The 23,975-nt window shown below is 41.4% G+C and overlaps 2 protein-coding genes across 3 annotated transcripts; one reads left to right on the top strand and one right to left on the bottom strand.

The window, feature by feature from the left end:
• Positions 1-12,417: 12,417 nt before the first annotated feature.
• c1ql3b (complement component 1, q subcomponent-like 3b) lies at positions 12,418-14,657 on the top strand. The gene is made up of 2 exons (XM_034612599.1): positions 12,418-13,982; positions 14,312-14,657. Exons 1-2 carry the CDS (start codon positions 13,362-13,364, stop codon positions 14,489-14,491), a joined length of 801 nt encoding a protein of 266 aa, XP_034468490.1. The 5' UTR covers positions 12,418-13,361; the 3' UTR covers positions 14,492-14,657.
• Positions 14,658-16,056: 1,399 nt separating this feature from the next.
• On the bottom strand, positions 16,057-21,367 carry pter (phosphotriesterase related). Of its 2 annotated transcripts, none has more exons than XM_034612598.1 (5): positions 21,091-21,367; positions 19,370-19,836; positions 18,352-18,617; positions 17,685-17,825; positions 16,057-16,448 (listed from the first exon to the last, which is right to left on the bottom strand). In XM_034612598.1, exons 2-5 carry the CDS (start codon positions 19,799-19,801, stop codon positions 16,238-16,240), a joined length of 1,050 nt encoding a protein of 349 aa, XP_034468489.1. In that variant the 5' UTR covers positions 19,802-19,836; positions 21,091-21,367; the 3' UTR covers positions 16,057-16,237. The 2 variants fall into 2 exon arrangements, with proteins under 2 accessions (XP_034468489.1, XP_034468488.1); XM_034612597.1 differs by having other exon boundaries at positions 19,370-19,806; positions 21,085-21,139.
• Between the last annotated feature and the right edge of the window lie 2,608 nt (positions 21,368-23,975).

The raw sequence follows: 23,975 nt of genomic DNA, 5'->3' as shown, positions 1-23,975 counted from the left end.
TCTGACAGAAAACAATACAAAACCAGAGATGAAGGGATGGATTCACAGACTTGTGTCAAATTAGTGCGAAAAAACGGCTTCATCTAGTGTCGTTCCAGCTGTGAAAGATGTATTTACTGTAGACCTGTGTATTTGTGAGTACGAGAGATAGATTGTCTATGTCGATGCCAAGCTTAAAACTGAAGAAGGTACAATTGAAGAAAATGTGATGCTTTAAACCTTGAGTACATGTACAACTGGATAACATATTGCATTCCTGCAGGCTGTACTTGTCGGACAATATAAAGAAAAGTCTCATTGCATGATTATTCAAAAATGATTTTGTAGAATCAAAATAAATGTAACAGTCAACTGTTTGTCTCGTTATTTTGAGAAGAGCTTTCAGATGTGTTTAGAATTTCAAAGAAGACAAATCGGTCAGATCCTTTGACCGTGACAATGTTCTTTCACAAATGCATAAATTAACATTGTGTCTTCAAATCTTCATACTTTCTTTACGAGAGGGACGGGTTTGACTTTGGTTTGATATTTGAAAAGAAACCAACGTGTAATTGCTCCTGTTCGTTTAGAGAAATTACAGATTTTTCCTTTTTCAATTGAAAAATGACACACTGGTTATAGCTGCTCCAGTCGTACTTTATCTTCTGACTAGTAGCTTGTGTGAAATGAGTCTTGTATCCTTTAGTCTTACATGTGCTACTGTTGCTCAACATTTGATGCTGTCACACATTAATCAGTGTTTTTATAGCAAAAACCCTCGTCACTCACAACATACAATAGGTTACCAAGTGATACTAACGAATCAAATTGTTTATGGCCACTAGGGGCAGCAGAACAAGCTCAGAACTAAGCATCGACACTTCACAGTACGTGGTGAGCATGTTTCTGTTTTCATTTCTTTTTTGTTTCTGATAAATTTGTGGATCTATAGTTGCTAAATGTTCCTCTGTGTTCAATTAAATTAAATTAGATATTACAATATGATCTGGCAAGGAGTGATTATCTTTCAATAATTAATCTATCACATATTTTAGTTTTGAGTTATTACAAAAAATAAGGGTGTTGCAGTGTAGCACTAAACCAAAAAAAGCTGTTATTTATTCTGCCATTAATTACCAAAGATATTGTTTGGGGAATTTTTAAATTGGAATCAGAAATATCTTACAGCAACACACATTTCTAGGTTTTATGGATTTTATGCATATAAAAACAACTGCTTGAAACTTGCAAACGTGCTGTTGCTGTACTTGTTATTAGCATCTGCTGCAGGGAGTCCTCACATAGCATAGCAGTTATGCTGTTTTTATAAAATGTCCAGAGAACCATTTTATTAGGTCTCTGTTTAAATCATTCCCTCACTTTTCCTTATCAGATCTTTTTTGGGATAAACTTTCTTTCCCAGACAGCTCAGAAGCAGAAGCTGGTGCAATTAGAGATTTGCATTCCATGTAAATCAATATGCTCATGTTATCTATATAATTGATTATGTTGATGTGTTGTTCCAGTGATACACAAATATTGAGTTGTGCAGCTTTAAAATGAAGCAAATTCAATGTGCCATTATTCTGTAATTATCATCCGTGGCCACAGGGGTCACTGTTCAGCAAGTCAACACGTTCACTTTAATGAAGCCAATTCACGGGATCCACTGGTGTCACGAGAGTGTGGTAATTGTGTGGTAGTTATGTGTTAAGGGATCTAAACGGATTATTAGCAAAATGATGCAGACGACTTCCACTTCAGTGATAAAGACTGAGGTCGCTCCTCAGGCGTCACAGATCTGCGCGAGGGTGAGACGTGAGCTGTCGGCTTTAACCGTCACTTCGAATAATGATATTGTTCAGCTTAATTCCAGGCCAAACGACTGGAAGTGTAGATACGACGGCTGTCTTATTGTATCTATTAATCTGTCATCTATTTTATTGCCTTGCATGCAGTTTCAAAGCGAGCCGGGATGATGAATGGTACTGCAGGTTTTGTGTGTGTGTGTGTGTGTGTGTGTGTGTGTGTGTGTGCGTGTGTGTGCGTGTGTGTGTGTGTCAGGCATAGGGACTGAAAGACTATGTAGAGAGTGTGTTAAAGTGAAGCTTGTAGTTTGAAGGGGTTTTCTGCTCTTCCTCTCCACTCCACAGTGGCTGTCAGCTTTAATTATCTTTGACAAAGGGGCCTCCTGAATCCTAATTACACTGAGCTTTGTCTTTCCTGGATCCCCTCACCATTCACTCCAGCAGCATGACGTGCTCACACGTTCCAGTCCTCTGCACCCTAATTTAATTGGGTGCGTTTGCATTTTTTTCCCTCATCTCCTGACATCTTTTGGGAATCAAAGGTCATCATTAGTTCGGGCGAGGATGTAGGGCGTCAGGGAGACAGTCATGCATCACACATCAGCGCTGTCGTGTGGCTCTCCTGGTTGTGACAATGACCAGTCTTCATTCGCTGTGTACAGTCTCATATCGGGAGATTGGTATGATGGACTGGGGCATGTTACTGAGACTGGCAGTTGTGAACTGACAATCATATTGTGCTTGATATTCTGTCTGTGTGCTCGGTTTTAGCTGCTTCAAGTCTTGTAACTTTAGCCTGGAAATGAAGGGTGATTTCCACAAATGTCACGTCAATGGTATTTGAAATATGAACTCTTACTTAGTTATTTTCACCAAACAATGTCACAAGGTTTTAAGCATTAAAACTGATACCCAAAATCAACACAATCAAGTGATCAACACAAAACACAAGTTAATTACAATCATGATCAATTATCGTTCTGTAAAATGGATTCAGAGTTGGCTTTTAACCACCTGACGAATGTAAATCCAATATCAACTCTCCTTTTAGCTCCAATTTTGGTCTCCACCAACACCTGAGGGAAGCTCTGGCTCTTAAGAGGCTTAATGCTTCACAATGTTCACCAGCGAGTTGCCACCTTTGTTATTTTGTTTTGGACCCGTTACTGTCAGTTTTTAGGGCCTGCCATTTCTGAAAATCAAAATTCACTTCAACAACCCCCGTTTATTAACACGTGACCTTGTCATCTGACTTAATGTTATATCGATCGGAGCAGCATTAACAAAGATATAAAGTCTGTCGGCTTTAGAAATGCTTTCCACTTGTTACTGGCCAAAAGTGTCATCACATTTTAACATACTGACAATCAAATGGAACGTAAGCGATAGAATCCAGATGTGTTACACTTGGTAACACAGCAGGGGTGATTTTCTTCTCCATCTATTATCTTTACCGTTTATCATTTGTAGGTGGTGGTGGAGGTGGTGGTGGGGGGGTTGTAGCTGGAGCTGGAACTGGAGCCAATTCTATCTGACATTGGGAAGGAGGCAAAGTACAAATTCAAAACAATTTAATTTGTCCCCGGAGGGCAATTCTAAGTCAGGTAGGTAAGTTCACACTGGACAGGTCGACAGTCCATCAAAGAGCTGATATATACAGACAAAAACAGCCGTTCAACCCTTACATCCACACATTCACAATTTAGAGTCTTCAATTAATCTCTGGTGGAACCCAGAAAAAAGCCAGCAGACACAGGGAAAACATGTGAAATGTTCTTTCTGTGAGGCAACCAGCCGGGTCTATTTCTGTCTTTGTCCTGCGTGTTATCATCATGCTGCATTTAAAACGTGTTTTAAACAGAACTGATGCGTTGAGTCAGATGAATCCTCAGTATCTCCAATCAGCCACCGTATTGTTTCCTTGAAGGTACGAGAGGTGGCTCCTGCTTAACATTGTGCTGAACTCTGTTGTTGTAATCACCGCGTTGAACACAATGATTTGCATGTAGTTGTGCAATTGTGAATCCGAGTTTGGTTGCTTCTGAATGTGAACCTGATTTGTAAAGTAAAGTGAAGTTATTTTTTATCTTTGAAACACAAAAAGAAAAAGAAATACTCTCATGTCTTTCTGATAAATATAAAGTTACAGCCTACTGCCAAAAGCATTTGGCTTAGTTTAGGATACACATTGAAAACAGCAGGAAAAGCTAGCCTGGCAATGTGAGTACACAAGTCAACAAAATGTATAACACAGGTTCAGTCATTTTTACACATTTTAATGTCAAATTGTTAACTGTTACATCTTTAATACCATTCTCCTATGTCTGTCCCATATAAGGGCTGCTGTCTTAGCTTAGCACAAAGACCGACAACTGGGCGAGCTCCCCTGGCTTTCACCAAAGGTAAGAAAATCTATTGACCTTGTAATATCTTGTAGAAATCAAATAAGTAAATCTCCAAAAGTGTCAAACTATTCCTTTAATACGATAAAACGTGTGGGCACATTGTGTGTACATATTGTCTATTTGTTATTTATTTGATTAATCCGATCGGAAATTATTATTTGTTACTTATTTAGTGCTTATAGAGGAATATTATACAACTAACAACATAACTCACTTGAACATATGATATAGGTTTATTGTCTGTGGTAGGTTTATTGTCAGGCACTCTGCTGTTTTAGAAAAAGAAAATCTTTGAAAGGGTTCGAACTGTTTTTCCTGCAGTATTAACCCTTTGAAAATGGAGCTTGAGGTTACTATAACCTTGTTATTTCTCTATTTGTGTTACCACTACAACTTGCTCGAGAGTCGTTCACATTTAAAGATGACACACTCACGTTAGTAAATGGAGAAGGGCAGATTTGGAAAAAAAAAAAGTACAAGAAGAGAAAACAGTGAGAAGGGGGGGAGTGATGATACAGAGATTGGGTGATAAATCTTGTTCTGATCAGGTTTCTCTGGTGCCCTCACACCTCAGTCTCTTTCTTGGGGTAATTAATCAATCCCAGACTGGAGGCATTGATCGGCCTCTTGTGGCCCTCTGTATGTTTACACTCCTCGATTGTATTTGCCACTAAGCCCCTCGCTGCCGCTCAATCTCATCGGCAGAAAATGTGACACTCCGCCCTCTGATGCCATCAGCGAAACAGTGCATCGATTGACATCTCGATGAAAATCAATCTACTTATTATTTTTTTTCTGTTGTTGTTTTTGCACGGGGGATTTGGTTTTGTTATAATCCTTTGTTGTAATCCTGTATTCCAGTTTTATTGCGAGCAATCAAAACGCTCCTGGAATGAAGGGCCGGGAATTTCCCCAGAGATAGTCACACACAGGCCTACTGCTAAATGCCGACAGGGCTTTACTGAAATGCACATTTCCTAGTTTCATTTATACATATACTTAGAAATGATACATATTATTTTATTTCTATAACAATTTTATTTACACCCCTTTAATGCATTTGAAATCCCCAGATTCCTCCCTAGCCCAGCAGTGGAACAGTAATACCCTTCACAGGAGAAAATAGTGATATTAACATGAAAAATCGAACAAGTGAATGTGGAAACTTCTTTATATCTTTAATTAAGTACAATTACATAACTCTTATGAGCAAACTAACTCAAAGGGTAAACTACTCATTTAGCTGAATCAACCCTTTACAGTGTGTTATATATTATTCTTATTTCTGATTAATAAATAAATTAAAGTATGTTTTGTATGTAGAACTATCAGTACTGCTGTTACTGTTAAATAATGGAGTAGAGAAGTGCAATAATAGAAATAATCAAGTATCTCTACTCAGTTGTATTTAAGTGCAGCACGTGAGTAATTGGACTCGTTTTCAGTCGCATTTATTTCACACAGTAAAATGCATTTCTCGAAACCATTCATACAAACAGCACCACACAGTGGATTACATGCAAAATCCCATAACTTGTTAAAAATCCTTAGTTGGTCTCTCAAATGTAAATATTAATGCCGAAGTAAACATGTCAGTTCGTGTCTCATTGCTTACAAACAAAATAAAAGCATCATTTCTGATATGAACAATGACAAAGTTTTCTGATGACAGTAATTGAAAATGCCCATTAGTGTGTGTGGGAGATTAAGGATGTTTGAACCTCATTTTGTTGACAGAACATCTCATTGTGATACAGCGAGGAAAAAAAAGACGAGACTGTTTTATACAGCAGTGAATTTAACAAAGGAAAAGAAAAACGCCAAATTAGAAATGTAAATAAAGGAAAAACCCCTGAGGCAGAACTGCACACGCAGCTCGGTGTGGGGATTTAAAGTGCAGTCTCTCTACACCTTAATGGATATTTTCCCAGAAGACCAGCACAGAAAGAATCTTCTGGGCTTATCCAGCCTCGGCAGGCGTCTGCTGTGATGTCCCCACATGTCGGATCCGTGGCAGACAGCAGGGTCGTCTGAGAATGAGGCTGGTGATCGTAAACCTTCCACCTCTATGGACCCCGCTACGGGTTAAAGAGTGCGGAATAAGGTGGGAAGAACCATCAGCATCGATCGCCGGATGGTGTTTGAGTGATGGGAGCTCACATTATCTTTACTCAGACCCCTCCCATCTTCAAGAATGAGATAATTGTCGAGGTTGTTCCCGGAATAGGAGTCTGGACCCCCTGGAGGGTGACAAGGGGATTTCGAGAAATCAAATACAATATTTAATATCTTATTTCAGGTGTAATTGTTCCAAAAGCAGAAAAATACTATTTAGATTTAAAATGCAAATAATCATCAACCTTCTGATTTCCTTTGTCTCCATTTGACTGCAGAGGTGATTACAACGGATGAGCCACCAGCACCACAGCAACATGTGCTCGTAAGTGATTGTGAACTTATTCAAATAAATAGCGTTTGGGAAAGTGGGGGTCACATGTCTCTGGCAGGATTATTTTTGGTTCCTTGGTGTGGATGCTGTGTTGTATGACCCAACAAGGCCAATGCACATGCTTGAAACTTGACCACACTCTTTTGGTCACGTTGAAGGTGCATGTGGGACCTTGTGAGATGGTTCCATTAATTCAACTTCCTGGAATTTCTTTTTTTTTTGCCACAGTGGTTCAAGTTAAACTCAACACTGATGTTTTTCAGTCTGCAACAAGTGGATTTCAAGTACTTTCTGCAAACCTGTTATAGCTCAAGATTAGTACCTATTATTAGTAGAGCATTATTGTTGCTGAACCTCTCACAGGATGAAACTCGCGTCGCATCTTGACGTGTTACCTGTGACCTCTTATTCTAAGTCTGTGAGAACAGTGTGAAAGCCTTGGCAGAAACTTTAACTGAGTCATAAATATACTGTCTTTTGTCTGCGAAAAATGTTTCAAGCAGCTTCCAACAGAAATGAACCTGTTTTAGGAACTTTCCAGAAGTGAACATTTTCATCTTAATGAAGCGTCAAAGAATAAGACAAGTCGCTGCACAAGAAGTTATGGGAATTAAACATAATTGGACTAAAACACAGGAAACTAATTTTTTTGTATTTTAAAATGTACATCAAGAAAAATTGATTTTGAAAAAAAAAACTAAGACACAAAACTATCTTCGGGGAAAATATTATTTAAGGGAAAAGCTATTGTCTATGTCATGTTTGATGTAGTGATAAAGTTTGGTCTGGGATCAGATACCCACAGACGCTAGTATGTCCACGATGCCTCTTTTCATAAATTCTCAAGTGTAATCAAGTGAATTCTCATCCTTTCACTACAAATGACCTGAAAAGTCCAAATCCTTATTTTCACCTCACGTGGGAAGAAGCTTTAATCTTAAATGTACAGTCTCCTCCTCGCTGCTTTAATTCACTCACACACCTGAATGAACTTCCTGCGCATGAGAAGAGTGAGGAGAACGACATCACGCTGACTCCAAAGAACACGCGCACGAATTAAACAAAGTACTTGTTGTGTGTGGACTTGACGTAAATAATGAAATCAAAAAACAGAACAATCACATGGGTTTTTTTTTCACTTGAATGAAGAGCAAGTAAAAAAGCCCCCCCCCCCCCCGGGGCGACTGTGATTGCCTCCTCCATCTTAAATACAGTGCAGCACCAGCTTTGAGTGGGTGGTGTGATAACGCACACTGGTACTGGTACTGGTACCCCCCCCCCCTATCCCCCCCTGCTGAGCTGAGCCTCTCCACTGACTCGTCTGCGGGGAAAGAAGAAGAAGAAGAAGAAGAAATAAACAGTGATATTCTTCTCCTCGCTGATGTTGTATCCGCTCAAACACACACACACACACACACACACACACACACACACACACACACACACACGCACACACGCACGCACGCACGCACACACGCACACACGCACACACACGCCCGGGTTGTCGGCGGTCACGTATTATTTTTCTGTTTATATCCGCGCCCGGTAATGAGGGGCTCCATTCACTCCGCTTCCCATTCACCGCGCAGATCTGTTTGACAAACCTGTCTCCGCTTTGATTGTCATAACCGCGCTTGAAACCTGCTCAGCCACCCAGGTCAGGCCCGCACACATGTCATCCATATTTCATGCAGCATCAACCCCCCCCCTTCACTGACAAAAGGGGATTTTTTTTTTTTCTGGCGTGAATTGAAATCACGCCTCATATTTCATTAGACACTCCGGAAAGCCTCGCGCTCCGTGGTCAGATGGGCCCGTATGTTTTATTCATGTCCTCTGAACATCTGCTTGTCCGGGTGTCAAAAACCATCAGGCTCCCCCCGGACTCCTGCCTGACTGGCTGTAAATGAACTCCCGAAGTCGAGACTGAAAACAACCTGTCAGAGCTCCTCACCACCAGAGGAATCCTTCAAGAGGGGCCGAGGAGGTGAGCTGAGTAACTAACATCTTGTGCTGGGAGAGAGCGATGACCGTCCACTTTGGACACGGACAAGATGGGGGAGGGGGGGGGGGGGTTTGTGTGTGTGTGTTTTTTTTCTCTTCTTAACAGAAATATAAAATGTGTGCTCTCTGATACCGTGGAAATCTCTCTAACACAACTTGTGTTTTTCCTCCCGCGGCTTCTCGGTGGAGTTTGACACCGCTGCTCACTCTGTCTCCTGGTCGACAAGTTTCCCTGAGTCACCAGAGGCTCGTGCCAACTGGAGGGAAAGAGCCTGACCGCTAACAAGTGTTCACTGACTCATAGCACCACAGTATGTCCCACTGTGTTTGTGTGTGAGTGTGTGTGTCTCTACATACTATTCTATTATATACTATTCTATTTCTCACTTTGCACCCATCCCACAGAAAACGTGTTCTTTTTCCAAAAGATCATGTATCTCAGCTGTAACAAAGATACATGAATAAGATAAAAAAGGAAGTACCGAGAGGAAAATGAACCAATAAGAATGAAAATGTGTTTTCTGTCTTTAGGGGGAAATTATAAAAAGAATTTACAGTATTTCTGAAATCCTCCAGACATTTTCCCGGAGGGGCTGTGCGCGAGAACGCAGATGCCTGAACCGGTTGCTCCGAACATTTTCTGGAACCGTGTCCATACCAGCCCCCAAGTAAAATGTCAGGGAAATTCACAGCGAGCGTGTGGGTGAGTTGATGACACACAACAGACACACAAACTGAAAAAAATATCCCCGAAAAATTACTAATATTTGAGGATGAAAACGTGGAGCCGTACACATAAAAGACACAAATTAAGATGTCAGCTTTAAAAGAGATTTGGAAGCTTTTGGTGATGAGGCCCGATGCCACTGATGCCTCCTGCGTGTTGTACCCAGGACACCACCACTCGCCAAGATGTTCGGGACATTTTCCTGTTGTTGCTAACGTATCTTAGATGGACAATCTCCAGCTGCCTTCTTCATGTATGAAAGTGTCTTTTGCTTCTGTCTGCTGTTTGGTTCAGGGCAGGTAACGTACAGTGTGTTTCCAAAGCAGCCAACAGGCTTCAGCAGACGATTATCTTCAGAAACATTAACAGACAAAACCAAAACATCGAGCTGAAAGATTCTAAAATGCTTCATAGGACTGTCAAATCAGCTCTGGTTACACTTTATTGATGATAGCCGCTGTAAGGTCATAGGATGTTATTTAACTCCTCCGTTCCCCAACAATAACAAAGACAAAAGTTACATAGGGAACAAGAAACAATGATCCCTGACATTTCTTGACGTCTTGTTTGTTTGCGTCACATGGATGAATGGTCCTAAATTTCATGGTAAATGCAGGCATCGCGTCTGCCTCTCTTCTCTGGATTCTATTCAAAGAGGCATCTCAGACAGAGACACTGAATAGTCTTCATTCAAAAATGTAATAATTTCTTGTTTCTGTCTGCTGGGAAACTCTGGGGCCGCGAAGAAGAAAGAGAAAATCTCTGTCACGGGGCCAGAAGAGTACACACACTTAAATATAATCACACCTGTAAATTGCTCAAAACATGAATAGACGGCGCCATGCTAACGCGTCACGGAGACGTTATGTCCTTGATCAGGCTCGGTAGCTCAATGGTTTCCCGGTAATGTTAAAAATATCAGTCCTCAGGTTGAGTCTGTCTGTTTTCCATCGAATATACATGTCTTAACCTTCCCCTCCGTTGTTGGACAATTGGCTTGTACATTGAATCCCCATTAAGATTTATAGAGACGTCTCTGCCCCTCCAGCCTCTGTACGACAAATCAATAAAATCAATAAAAAGATCAAATCAAATCTGAGCTCCGTCCATTGATTCTTTGGAGAATGTGTCATTTCCACCAACTTGACAGCTGATGATGAAACAGACGTCTTAACCTTTTTCATTTGTAGGAACGTGTGTATATCATTATTTTTCTTGCTTATATCCTCGTGTGATGAGCCGTTTGGTCAGTGACATGAAGAAAAACACATGACACAGCTGTATGATGAACATTTGAAATGTGTGAGATTGTAGGTTCTCTCTTTATGTCCTGATAATTAATGTGTTTTGTTCAAATGGGATTAATTGATTAAAATGTTAATTAATGATAAAACATAACTAAACTTCGTGAGAAGCCAGATAAAATCAATTAACACAGCTTTGTGGCCATGAAACCGTTGATTTGAAAGTATATTAAAGGTTCAGTGTGTACGATTTAGGTGAAAGGATCTATTGGCAGAAATTGAATATAAAATAAACCTTGTGATGTTTTCAGGAGTGTGTTTTCATCTAAAAGAGAATGGCCCCTCTATGTTTAAATACTTTAAATCTACATCGTGAGTGGGTCTTCTCTACGGAGGACGCCGTGTTTTTTACAGTCGTCTAAACGGGACAAAATTCAAATCTTTTGAGTTTTCATGACAACTGAAGGCTACCACAGGTTCTCTTTCATGTTTGGAAGGGGAGGGTGAGGTGAGGGGTATTCAGCTGCAACATGCAACTTCACCACTAGATGTCACTAAACTCTACACAATGACCCTTTAAGATTAAGATTAAATATTCTGGCGAAGAACACTGCCATTTTAGAGCCAGAGTACAAAACAAATCCAAACATTTCAGGAAAATAAGACTTAGGCAAACATCAGTGAGAACCTGAAATGGGAGAAACCATGTTTAAGAAAAAAATATTTGACGTGTTCTTTGACTCTTAGTTTGGCCCATGTATCATCTGTTAACATGGAGGAGGGACTAATGACCTATACTGCAGCCAGCCACCAGGGGGCGATTGAGACACTTTGGCTTCACTTTTGGGGAGCTGTCATGGCGTCAATCTTTATCTTTAATTAGTTCCAATATATACATTCACACGAATGACACCTGAAACCAGAACGACATCTTGGAAAGTCAACGACATTTTTGTTACACGAGTTGCTGACGTCATCAGTTATAAACCAATCCCAACACTTCTTCTTTTACAACCAGCTTTAAATAGCAGCTTCTGATGTCAACTCATCAAATGTTGCACTTTTGATTACCTGCAAACTGAACGTCCATCTCTAACAAGCACCTAACACCAGACCTTTGAGCCAATACACACACTTTTGATTAGCTTCTTAAATTTTTCATTTGCCTTTCACATCTCTTCCTTTGCTCTTACATGCAAATTGAAAGATGTGTCATGGTGTTGTGTAAACGCACTCAACACATTTAGTTTAATATTCAGGTTTTTACAACATTGCGAAGCAAGTGAACATAAAGTCGGGACGACGACGGGCACATAAATGCTCAGTGAAGTACACAGCACAAAAAATTGTGATAGAATAAAAATCCCTAATATTTGTTGTCAAGTTATACTTTTTTGTTATAATTATTGTCCTTTTAACTAAATCTTTTAAACTGTTCCACCAGTTCTGTCTGGCACTTTTTTTTAGTCCTGCATGATTCGACAAAACGCCTTGTTGCATTTGAACCTCCATAGCATCTCATTCACTCTGCAATCATCCCCCCTCGGCGTCCTCCTCCCAAACAAAACAAGACCATCCATGTTTTTCCTTCCTGTTCATCTATCTCTCCGCCTGTGCCATCGACACAGAGTGACAGCCTCTGCATTCATGAGCATATCATCATCTGCCCTCCTCCCCGCCAATTAGCCTTTCATCACTCAAGCCCCACGGAAGCCACCGTGTGTTTTATCTGAACAAGACATTTGCTTTAAATTTAAAAAAAATCAATATGGACTCTTTGGATTGTTTCAACAAATCAATTAATATTTATTTAATCCACTTATTACAATATCACAACCCACAATTGATATATTTTTGTAACCTACAGCTAATGATGGTAAATTCCCTCAGGTAATTAAGTGGTCTCATCCTATTTTCCCTCTAAATGCATTCAGTCATCTCATCTCTGTGTGAAGTCATCCTTCACTGCCAGCTCCTAGTGACTCCCCCCTTCCTCTCAGTGGCTCTATAGATTTTCTCCAAATGATAAATTGGACACAAGGAGCCACTAAGGTGTGACCAGGTGCCAAAGGAGTATAGCTTTTTGTCCTAATGGGCTTAATTATGCTCAAGACCTTTAAGATCTGTTTGGATAACTGCTAATAACCTTTTGGGGGATGTGGTGTTAGGAAAAGTAATATACAGCGTTAAAAGCCCTGTTCAAATGAAGAAGTCGCTTCCTCCAACACATACATACAATAACACGTCTCATTTGGAAGCTTGAAAGTTGCATCGATGTTTGTATGTTGCTCACTTTCTCTCTTTTGATTAAAGAAATGCACGGATTCTAACCCATCCATCACCTCCACCCCTCCCCTCTCTCTCCCCAAACACTGAAACGGGTAACGCTTAATTTCGAGCCCATTCTCTCCTGTGGCACCGTGGCGAGCAGAAACTTGTGCAGCTGACTTTGTGCTGCACGATCCCTCAGCGCCGATTCTTTGTTGTGTTCCTCGCAGAAAGTCTTTTTTCTGTCGTGTTTCTTTGCGGTGACAGAGTGGAGATGAACCAGTTGGACGGATATTGTAGCGCGTAAAAATTGTGGATGGTTACTTTTGCGCATCAACATTTAAAGGAGTATTTTGTCTCCAGAAGTTGCAGCACAGTACAAGAACAGGTCCGATTCTTCTCTCTGCAAACATACCGCCCGAAAGCAGGCTGGAAGACCACCGACTCCGGAGAACACCGCGATTCCGCAGAGCGCAGATGATCGCAACTGGTGTTTGTGGCGTCGCTCTGGTGCTGGTGTTGGTGGTTCTGATCCCCGTCGTGGTGAACTCCGCCGGGAGCCCTGCCCGGTATGAGATGCTCGGATCCTGTCAAATGGTGTGCGACTCCCACGGGACCGCAGCCACGGCCACGGCCAAAACGACCAACCCGATCAAAGACAACCGTCTGGTCCAGGCGCTTCCGACGTTCATCCAAGGTCCTCAAGGAGAGCCGGGGCGCGCCGGGAGGATGGGTCCAAGGGGTCCAGTCGGCGAGCCCGGACCACCTGGACCTGCTGGTCCGCCCGGAGAAAGAGGGGTACCGGGCCCGCCGGGTCCACCCGGAGCCCCCGGAGCGAATGGCCCCAACGGTGCCATCAGCGCTGCCACTTACAACACAGTACCAAAGATTGCATTTTACGCAGGACTGAAGAAGCAGCATGAGGGATATGAAGTGCTGAAATTCGACGACGTTGTCACAAACCTGGGGAACCACTACGATCCATCTTCAGGAAAATTCACCTGCTCAATACCGGGGATTTACTTCTTTGTTTACCATGTGCTGATGCGAGGCGGGGATGGAACCAGCATGTGGGCTGACCTCTGTAAAAACAACCAGGTAGGACACTTCATGGTATAATTATGTAGTCCAACTAAAGCTTTGATTAATTAAAATGTCTTTTTGTACAATATAAATAACATTTAACGAACAGTTTACAACAAATTTTGAATTTCCGCATTTTTACGCACAACTTTTACGCACGGTCAGACAAAGAAAGACACACAAAGAAAGTCTTTTACATAAGAGTGCAATGTGAAAAGAGTTGTTTGAGGACTGAAATTAAATGAACAGGTCTGTCATCAGTGACCAGACATCCCCCAATTGAGCTGTTAGTCTTTAAAATACCGACACGTTTCATCACAGAACTTGGCACATTTGTCTTCCAGGTCAGAGCCAGCGCCATCGCCCAGGACGCCGACCAGAACTACGACTACGCCAGCAACAGTGTTGTCCTGCACCTGGAGCCCGGGGACGAGATTTACATTAAACTGGACGGCGGGAAGGCGCACGGGGGCAACAACAACAAGTACAGCACGTTCTCCGGCTTCATGTTGTACGCTGATTGAAACATGGAGACGCTGCGCTGTGGGAGGGGATCCACTCTGCACATAGCTTTTTGCTTCATTGCTCAGTCTCGGTTCAATGTCGGTTGGATTATTAGAGACAGAGCTCACCATTTCCATATTTGCAAAACGACCCAAGGATGATGTGGAGGAAGGCATGCAGAGAAAATGAAAAAAGAGTAAAGGACTGTACTTAGCAATAGTGATGCTCTCACAGTGTAATCACAGGATAGGGAGAGTGAATCTTAATTTGTACATCGTTGAAATGTTCCCTTGTCAGACTGATTTGCGCTTTTTGAATGAACTCTCGCTTTACAAATTCAGTTTGCTGACATGTCAAACATACTGTAGATGCCGTGGTAACACATACTGAGTGACTGTAGATTAAAAGCTCAATGTATTGGCCCTTTAGCATTGAATTGTAGATGCTAAAATGATACTCACATAATCACCACTCTGTTCTCAGCGTTGTTAGTCCACGTGTGTGCTTTATTCTTTCAAAAAAACAAATATGTGATAGTTGTTGCATTTTGGGTGAAAATGTTTAAAGCTGTAGTGATGCATGAATATAACGATTTAACATTTGAAACTCTTGAGCAGCATTGACACACTTGGAGAAGTTGAAATCTGTAAAGGGCCATTCTGATGTTCACATTGAAGCACTGTTCTCAAAAAAAATAATCAGCGCCACTCATTTTTCTTGTCTGTCTCAATGTGACAGCTGGTTGGGGCGACGGGGGAGGTCTGGTAGTTAGTCACCATCACAAAAACTGGACAGTCGCTCGGACAGAAATGTTTCCTCCAGCTCAACAACATTCATCGATCTGCCCGCGGATTGTCAAGCCCCTCCAGATAAGACTGTCGGCCACAATGTTAAATGTATTGTAAAATGAAATCCTCCGGCTCACTTTGTAATCCTCTCGGAAGATTAATCAAAAGTTATACAGGGTTTTTTTTTCTGCGGTGCACAGTCAGCTGTTGCGATCACGCCATTGATCATGTGGCGAAGTCACCCTGCGAGGCCACCTGTTTCCAGGTGAGAGGAGAACATGTCCTTCATCTGGGCTTGCCAGACAGTCAGCCTCCCATAGACAGCCAGACACCCACTGAGGGGCGACAGGACAACTCATCTAACACGAGCCACATTGTGTCGAGAGCCGAGCAGCATACTGATTACCGACGCGCTCATTATTTACCTCCCGTAAAGCGTGTTTGCAGAAATGTCACTAACAAATACAAAGCAAGCAGCAATGGCGCCGTCATTGAAAAGCAAGAGATGAAAAATAGAGAAAATGTGTCTTAGATATTGCATTCACATTCCTGCAGACAAGAAAAAAAACGGCGTCGATGGGACCAAAACATAACACTGCTAATTAGAAGCACTGTGATCCTTGCAAGGCTCCGACATTCAATTTGCTTAGAAAGTGAATAATGTATAATCACAATATAAAATGAAGTTCTACTTAATAAGCGTGTCTATAAAAAGTGAAACAACAGCCTATAATTCTTTTTTACAAAGCGATGAAACATTTTGCTTTGCTGACAAACTTGGAAACGTGAACATTAAAGACAAATTTACTGTGACCTTATTGGTTTGGGCTCAAAGTCACATTTAGGAATGACTTTGAACTGTGATTATTGCAGAGTTATATTGCAATTATTCATTGTGGGGTGTGCGGTCTTCATCTGGAGATAAAATAATCGCTACATGAAATCTCCTGTCTCGCTTCTCTTCTTTTGATGTGGGCTTTATTTGAAGGTCAGCCAGCGTTTGGGGTTGTCGATGAGAATCTTGTCCACCTGGAGCTGCGAGATGCCCCTAATCAGCATCTTCGGCACAATGTTGTTCAGGATGTGAGAGTAGCCGTGGCCGCCGTACTTGGTCAGGCGGTTCTTGGTGTGGATGTCGTGCGCGACCAGGATCTTGTCCTCGTAGCCCTCCTTCGCCAGGAGCGCCAAGCTGAGCGCGACACAAAGACACCAGTGAAAAAAACGCGGGGGCCTTGAACGAAAACACGACTGACAATTTAAGGCTTAAGAATTTACTGAAATTGCCAATCAACCTTCATGCATTGTTAAACCTGTCTTTTTGAGAGTGCCGACAAACATCTGGACTGAATGTGAATATCACAGGGATCGTGTATCTCATCTGTGTTACCCTCCTGTTGACACCCTTCTCCCAACGCTGAGGTGGGAGATAAGTGTCTCACAGCTTTTATGAAAAACTGTGGGACACACTCTCCAGAGGGAGTGAAACACAAAACCGGCATTTTAGTCCAAATAAAATATTAATGATGTGGATTCTAGCTCCAAATACATGACAAAAATACAACGGGATACACGGAATAAAAAGGAGGAGGAGAGGGCACAGTCGTGTATTCACTGTAGACACTTCATGTATTTAAGACCTTGTTCAGAGCTGGTTTTAACATCCATCCTGAGTGATTCGATCTGAAAGGGTCGTCACTAAGTTCAGATCTAAAGGCCCCTCAGTGCGTCCCGAGATCTGATCACTGAGATCACATTCGAAGGTGGTGAAATGTATTTTAATGCTTTCAAATCATCATATGTTGATTTGTTTGTGGCCACAATATCAAAACGGATCATCTCATAATGATCAACACTTCTCTTAAATTGGTAAAATTCTCCTGGCTCCGCTCGCTCTCTTTTCTCTCACTCTCTCTCTCTGGCTCGCTCGCACCGACGCACTCAAACACAAAGACAGTGACATCGGACGCATCTGTAAACTCAGACTGGGTAAAAAAAAACATGATTTCGTCTTCTGTAACACAACTGACGTGTGTGTGTATTTGCATAGAGAGCAGGGGAAGTGATATCTGCTCACAAGTGGTCACAGGAGACACATTTTAATAACAGGTGTGAACAGACGAAACATAAAGGCATAGTTCATCCAAAAAGGAAAGTTCACTCATTATCTATTCACCACCATGCCGATGGAGGTGGTGGGTGAAGTGTTTGAGTCCACAAAACACTTCTGGAGTTTCAGGGGTAAACAGTGTTGCAGCCAAATCCAATACAATTGAAGTAAATGGTGTACGATTCTTCAAATGTAAAAAACAGAAAATTCTAATTCTAATAAAGACGGATGTTAAAACCAGCTCTGAACAGGATCGAAGTCTGATGTATGATATATATATATAAAATCACCCTGAAAAGAAACGATTACAATACTCACGCCTTCACTCTCTGGCTGTCGCTGGGCATGTCCAACTCCAGGTTGTAAGGGTAGTTCAGCATCTCCGTTCCAAACAGATCGTACTCCAGGTAACTCCCCAGTTTAGCGAACTCCAGCAGTTCACCCTCATCGAATATAGTCCTGCGGGAAAAGAACAGAAAGAGGATTGAGTCAAGGAGCTAAATGCTTTATAAAATGTTTTTTTATTTTCTTATATAGGGGTAAAAGTTTCCTGCTCGATGCAGCTTCTTTAACTTTAATGAGCAGCGACCAGGAGCAGAGACTCAACTGATTGATTAGAAATAGCAGATCTAAGAAAAATGTTAAAGATTAGTTAGTTTGATTTCTTTGCAACAAGCTCTGTAAAATTTCCTTCGACAAAATGTTATGAGACAAATGGGGAGAAAGTGCAAATTATCAGATTATGAACTGGATTCCAGAATAAAGTTCAGTGTTAAAGTCCTGTGTTTGCACTTCAAATGATATTTTCACCTGTTTCACTGACACAAAGACAAGAAGAGCAAATACATGGAATTAAAGAAAAATCGATTCTAACCCTTTTTTTTTAATAACCAATAAAAACCTTGTGTTAAAATAGCTAAATACACTGTCAAACATGTATTTCAGTTTGCTGACTCAGCACTGCCTGTTCCCGGGGACTTCTTACCTGTCCAGGTGAGACATGACAGTTTTGCCGATGTCACCGCCGGCCTCCTGCAGAATCCGGATGACTTCGGCCGGGGCGGTGGGATTTCTGCCGGGATGAATGATGACCGGGCACCCGAGCTGAGCCTGAGCGTGAGCCGTGGCCCTCAGCACCTTCTTCTCGCTCTCGGTGATTGGCCAGCCGGTGCCGATCTCTCCGATCACACCGCAGCGGATGTCCGTCCCGTCTGCGCCGTGAAGCACCTCCCCGACGATGATGTCCGTGAGCTGAGGTGCAGGAGATCAGGAGTTAGGTGAGGAAGGAAAACGCTGCTCTTTAGACGAGCACTTCACATAAGTTATAAAATGACAAGAGCCTGATCAATATCGCAGTCAGAGCGGTATTTCTTATTATAGATATTAAATATGCAGCATATGTAGAAATAGTGCAAATAAATAGATTTGTGCCAAACAAAGAGAAAAGATGCTTTTTACCAAATTTAGCTACTAGCTCATTTGTCGCCCGTGTGCAGGTGAATAAACCAAATGTTTCTGAATCCTGAAACTATCGAATCATTTCCAGATTTACCTGAAAATATTAGAGCTTTTCACTGAGATTTTGAACTCCAAGGTATCACGCGATTTTTCTACATCGGAACATTTCACTTCATGTAAGCTTCTCTACGAATTATTTATCGGTCAGGCTCTAAAAATCTTTCTTTTCTGATTTCTCTCTTATGTCCCTTTAAAAATGTTAAAGGCGTGAAAGGAGCACATAAACTAAGAAAATGGACTCTGGACAGCAATCCAAAAGAGAAGCTAATTCATCTAGATCGCCCTCTGGTGGATGGCTGCAGTATAGGTCATTAATTCCACCTCCTCCACGAGAGTAGATGGGACATGGACCAAAGTAAAAAGTCACTTTAAATATTTTTTCTCAAATGTTGATGAATCAATGGTCATTTCGTTAAACATGTGTGTAGGTGGGACCGGAATCGAACCGTCCTCTGTAACACTCTCTCTCTCAGACTGAACCACACCTTCTCCACGCTCATTTTCTTCGTGGCCTCAGAGTGGGTGCAGTCAACGTAGTACCCCGCTCCCGCAATGACGTGCACCCCGGTGTCTTTGGCCAGCTGCCGGAGGGTGGGCAGGTCCCGGTCGATGCCCGTGGTGGTGTTCTCCACTATGGAGCCCCCGCCAGCCTTCCTGTAAGCCAGCAGCTCGTCCCGCACGGCGCCCGTCTCCTGCATCAGGAGCAGGTTCTCGTGGCAGCTGTAGGGGTTCTGCCTCAGCCAGTGCATGTGCTGCATCTGGAACGGGTTCTCCGCCACCGCCTCGTCGCCCGGGGGAGGAGGGAAGTAGCAGCACTCGAAGCTCATGGTCAGGTGCTCGTGGGTCATGGTGCGGCCCAGCTGGTCCGGATCCAGCAGACCCAGGACAGACTGGACTTTCCCCGACAACTCGGACATGGTTCTCCGATCAGTGATCAGGGCTCCAACACAGCCTGAAAGAGACACAGGTCATTGATTCATGAACAGCTCAGAGAAACACAGTGTTCCATCTCTTTTGAGAAATCATTTTCCAGGACATTTTCTTCCCGGGGAGATTTTCCTGACAAACCTGAAAACTCTGCGCTCATCCTACCTGGTTAAACTGCAATGAAGAATTTATAGTCAATGTTTTTCATAAAATTAAACTGAATATGCATTATTAATGTTCACAAGTGGTTTATGTATAAGTTTGAATGATTTACTGAACTGGTGTTATTTATTAACACATTGCATCTCGTGTATTTCAGAGGTCTTTTAGGCAATCGACACAATCTTTAGACCGAGTCCACAACTTTCTTCACCCAAAATGTTGAAAACACTGGCTTTATGCAGGTCGATCATAGGAGCTTCAAACCTGGACAGAACATGACTTTGATCTACCTCTATAACAATTTAAAATACAGTTAATAACACTGTAAGCTATGCAATACTAGAAAAACTTGAATAGGTTCATTTGTATTGGGTTGTAATAACCTATAGTTACAGGAGTACTGCAGGACAGAGTATATCTATCATACCTGTATTTTAACCATTTATATTTATATTTATTTTATTTATATTTAAACAATTTGTTCTCTTGTTGCTCAGCACTTTCTTTGTGTTGAAAAGTTATCACTTAAATTTCAAACCAGTTTACACACTTCACTTTACGTAGGCGATTTACGTAAGGGGCTGAAAATAGAATTGAAATAAAATCCAGGATAATTAAAATGATTTCCAGGATATTGTGTAATTTTAATCCATCTGTTTCTGAGTCAGGAAGAGTTCTGTGTAAACGTCCAGGTTCTCCAGGGTGAGTGTGAACCCTGAGACAGGAGACTGAGGTAAAGTGTCAGCAGCTCAACAACAGGAGTGTGTGTTTGTTTTCTGAAGCTCTGACAAATCATTGACCAGCCTGACTTCACAGGGCAGGACTCAGACCTTTGGACCTCACAGCAACAAGTCCTGACTTGAACCTGTGTCGAACTAAAGTCTCAATTAATCTGAGCACTTCCTTGTTTTTGCTCTATTTTAATAAATATGTGCAACTTCTGCTGCAGAGACACAAACTAACGACTGAGAGCAACAAACACAACAAACACAATAAACACAATAAACACAATAAACACAACCAACAACACGTTCGAAACCGTCGATAGAAGCTAGAGTCAGAGCTGCAACATGAGAGAGTTTCATCCACTTGGAACCTGAGAAGAATCCGGACAGACCTTGTTTCAGTGTGTCTGTGATTCGCAGTGATTTTCTCTTCTTCTCCAGCTGTCACCTACAAACAGCATCCACTACAAGTGTGTCTTCTTCTTCTTCTTCTGCTGCTGCTGCTGCGGCTTCTTCTTCTTCTTCTTCTTCTGCTGCTGCTGCTTCTTCTTCTTCTTCTTCTTCTTCTTCTTCTTCTTCTTCTTATTCTTCTGCTGCTTCTTCTTCTTCTTCTGCTGCTGCTGCTGCTTCTTCTTCTTCTTCTTCTGCTGCTGCTGCTGCTTCTTCTTCTTCTTCTTCTTCTTCTCCTCTCTGACCTCCCTGCAGACTGCACACGGCTGCCCCCTAGAGACAGGAGGTGGGTCTGCAGTTCATATACAGACTGATTCTGATGATAAATGAAAATAATAATGATAATAATCATTACAACAATAGTAAAGATAATTATAATAATTATTGTTGTTGTTTTTGATAATCATATATATATATACACTACCGTTCAAAAGTTTGGGGTCACTTAGAAATGTCCTTATTTTTCAAAGAAAAGCACAGTTTTTTTCAATGAAGATAACATTAAATTAATCAGAAATACACTCTATACATTGTTAATGTGGTAAATGACTATTCTAGGTGGAAACGTCTGGTTTTTAATGAAATATCTACATAGGTGTATAGAGGCCCATTTCCAGCAACTATCACTCCAGTGTTCTAATGGTACATTGTGTTTGCTAATCGCCTTAGAAGACTAATGGATGATTAGAAAACCCTTGAAAACCCTTGTGCAATTATGTTAGCACAGCTGAAAACTGTTTTGCTGGTGAGAGAAGCTATAAAACTGGCCTTCCTTTGAGCTAGTTGAGTATCTGGAGCATCACATTTGTGGGTTCGATTATACTCTCAAAATGGCCAGAAAAAGAGAACTTTCATGTGAAACTCGCCAGTCTATTCTTGTTCTTAGAAATGAAGGCTATTCCATGCGAGAAATTGCGAAGAAACTGAAAATTTCCTACAACGGTGTGTACTACTCCCTTCAGAGAACAGCACAAACAGGCTCTAACCAGAGTAGAAAGAGAAGTGGGAGGCCCCGGTGCACAACTCAGCAAGAAGACAAGTATATTAGAGTCTCTAGTTTGAGAAATAGACGCCTCACAGGTCCTCAACTGGCAGCTTCTTTAAATGGTACCCGCAAAACGCCAGTGTCAACGTCTACAGTGATGAGGCGACTCCGGGATGCTGGCCTTCTAGGCAGAGTGGCAAAGAAAAAGCCATATCTGAGACTGGCCAATAAAAAGAAAAGATTGATATGGGCAAAAGAACACAGACATTAGACAGAGGAAGATTGGAAAAAAGTGTTATGGACAGACGAATCAAAGTTTGAGTTGTTTGGATCACACAGAAGAACATTTGTGAGACGCAGAACAGGTGAAAAGATGCTGGAAGAGTGCCTGACGCCATCTGTCAAGCATGGTGGAGGTAATGTGATGGTCTGGGGATGCTTTGGTGCTGGTAAAGTGGGAGATTTGTACAAGGTAAAAGGGATTTTAAATAAGGAAGGCTATCACTCCATTTTGCAACACCATGCCATACCCTGTGGACAGCGCTTGATTGGAGCCAATTTCCTCCTACAACAGGACAATGACCCAAAGCACACCTCCAAATTATGCAAGAACTATTTAGGGAAGAAGCAGGCAGCTGGTATGCTGGCTGTAATGGAGTAGCCAGCGCAGTCACCAGATCTCAACCCCATTGAGCTGTTGTGGGAGCAGCTTGACCGTATGGTACGCAAGAAGTGCCCATCAAGCCAATCCAACTTGTGGGAGGTGCTTCAGGAAGCGTGGGGTGACATTTCTACAGATTACCTCAACAAATTAACAGCTAGAATGCCAAAGGTCTACAATGCTGTAATTGCTGCAAATGGAGCATTCTTTGACGAAAGCAAAGTTTGAAGAACAAAATTAATATTTCAAATAAAAATCATTATTTCTAACATTGTCAATGTCTTGACTATATTTTCTATTCATTTTGCAACTCATTTGATAAATAAAAGTGTGAGTTTTCATGGAAAACACGAAATTGTCTGGGTGACCCCAAACTTTTGAACGGTAGTGTATATATATATATATATATATATATATATATATATATATATATAGAATCATATTAGATTTTTTGTATTGAGCTTTGCTTCTCTCTATGACATTGCTCTTATTGCATCCGTCCTTACATATGACAATTAAAACTTAAACTTAATAATAAGAATAAGAATACGAATAATACACAAATTAAATAGTAAAAGAAAACAGCCATCAATCACATCTTTTACGATCTCTTGTTTGGATTCTAAAGGCTTCTCAATCATCTTTATAATATGATACGACATTATACTATACGACACGATGCTATACGATTTCATATGATTTCATACGATTTCATACGATTCGATACAATAAGATACGATATGTTGCAATATAATACAATACGATCATCAAGGCTTGATTTTCTTTTTTAACCTTTACTTATTGACTTTTCATCCAGATTGCTGAGCTTCATGAGGAAGCAGTTAAATCTTAAGTCTTAAAATCATCGCATGAAAAAGACATGAGTCATACATTTTAAGATTTAAGTTTTTAAAAGGACAGTCTAAAGGGAACTTTTACTATGTTGTAAGAAAAGACTTACAACAAATTACTGAGTCAGCCGACTTGATTTAGATATTTTTTTAGCTTTTCAGTAAACAAGGTTTCAAAAATCAAAAAAAGTATTAAAACACTATCCCACCCGTCCTAATTCACTGGATGCTAAAGCTGAACATGAAACTGCTCCTGCTATAATATCTAGTTTGTATGTCATCGTTCTCCTATGTCTGTCCATAAAAATCCATTTGTACATCTTTCAGTTT

Source organism: Hippoglossus hippoglossus, chromosome 17 (assembly GCF_009819705.1).
Source record: "Hippoglossus hippoglossus isolate fHipHip1 chromosome 17, fHipHip1.pri, whole genome shotgun sequence".
NCBI lineage: Eukaryota > Metazoa > Chordata > Actinopteri > Pleuronectiformes > Pleuronectidae > Hippoglossus > Hippoglossus hippoglossus.
This window is presented reverse-complemented; position numbering and strand designations above follow the sequence as displayed.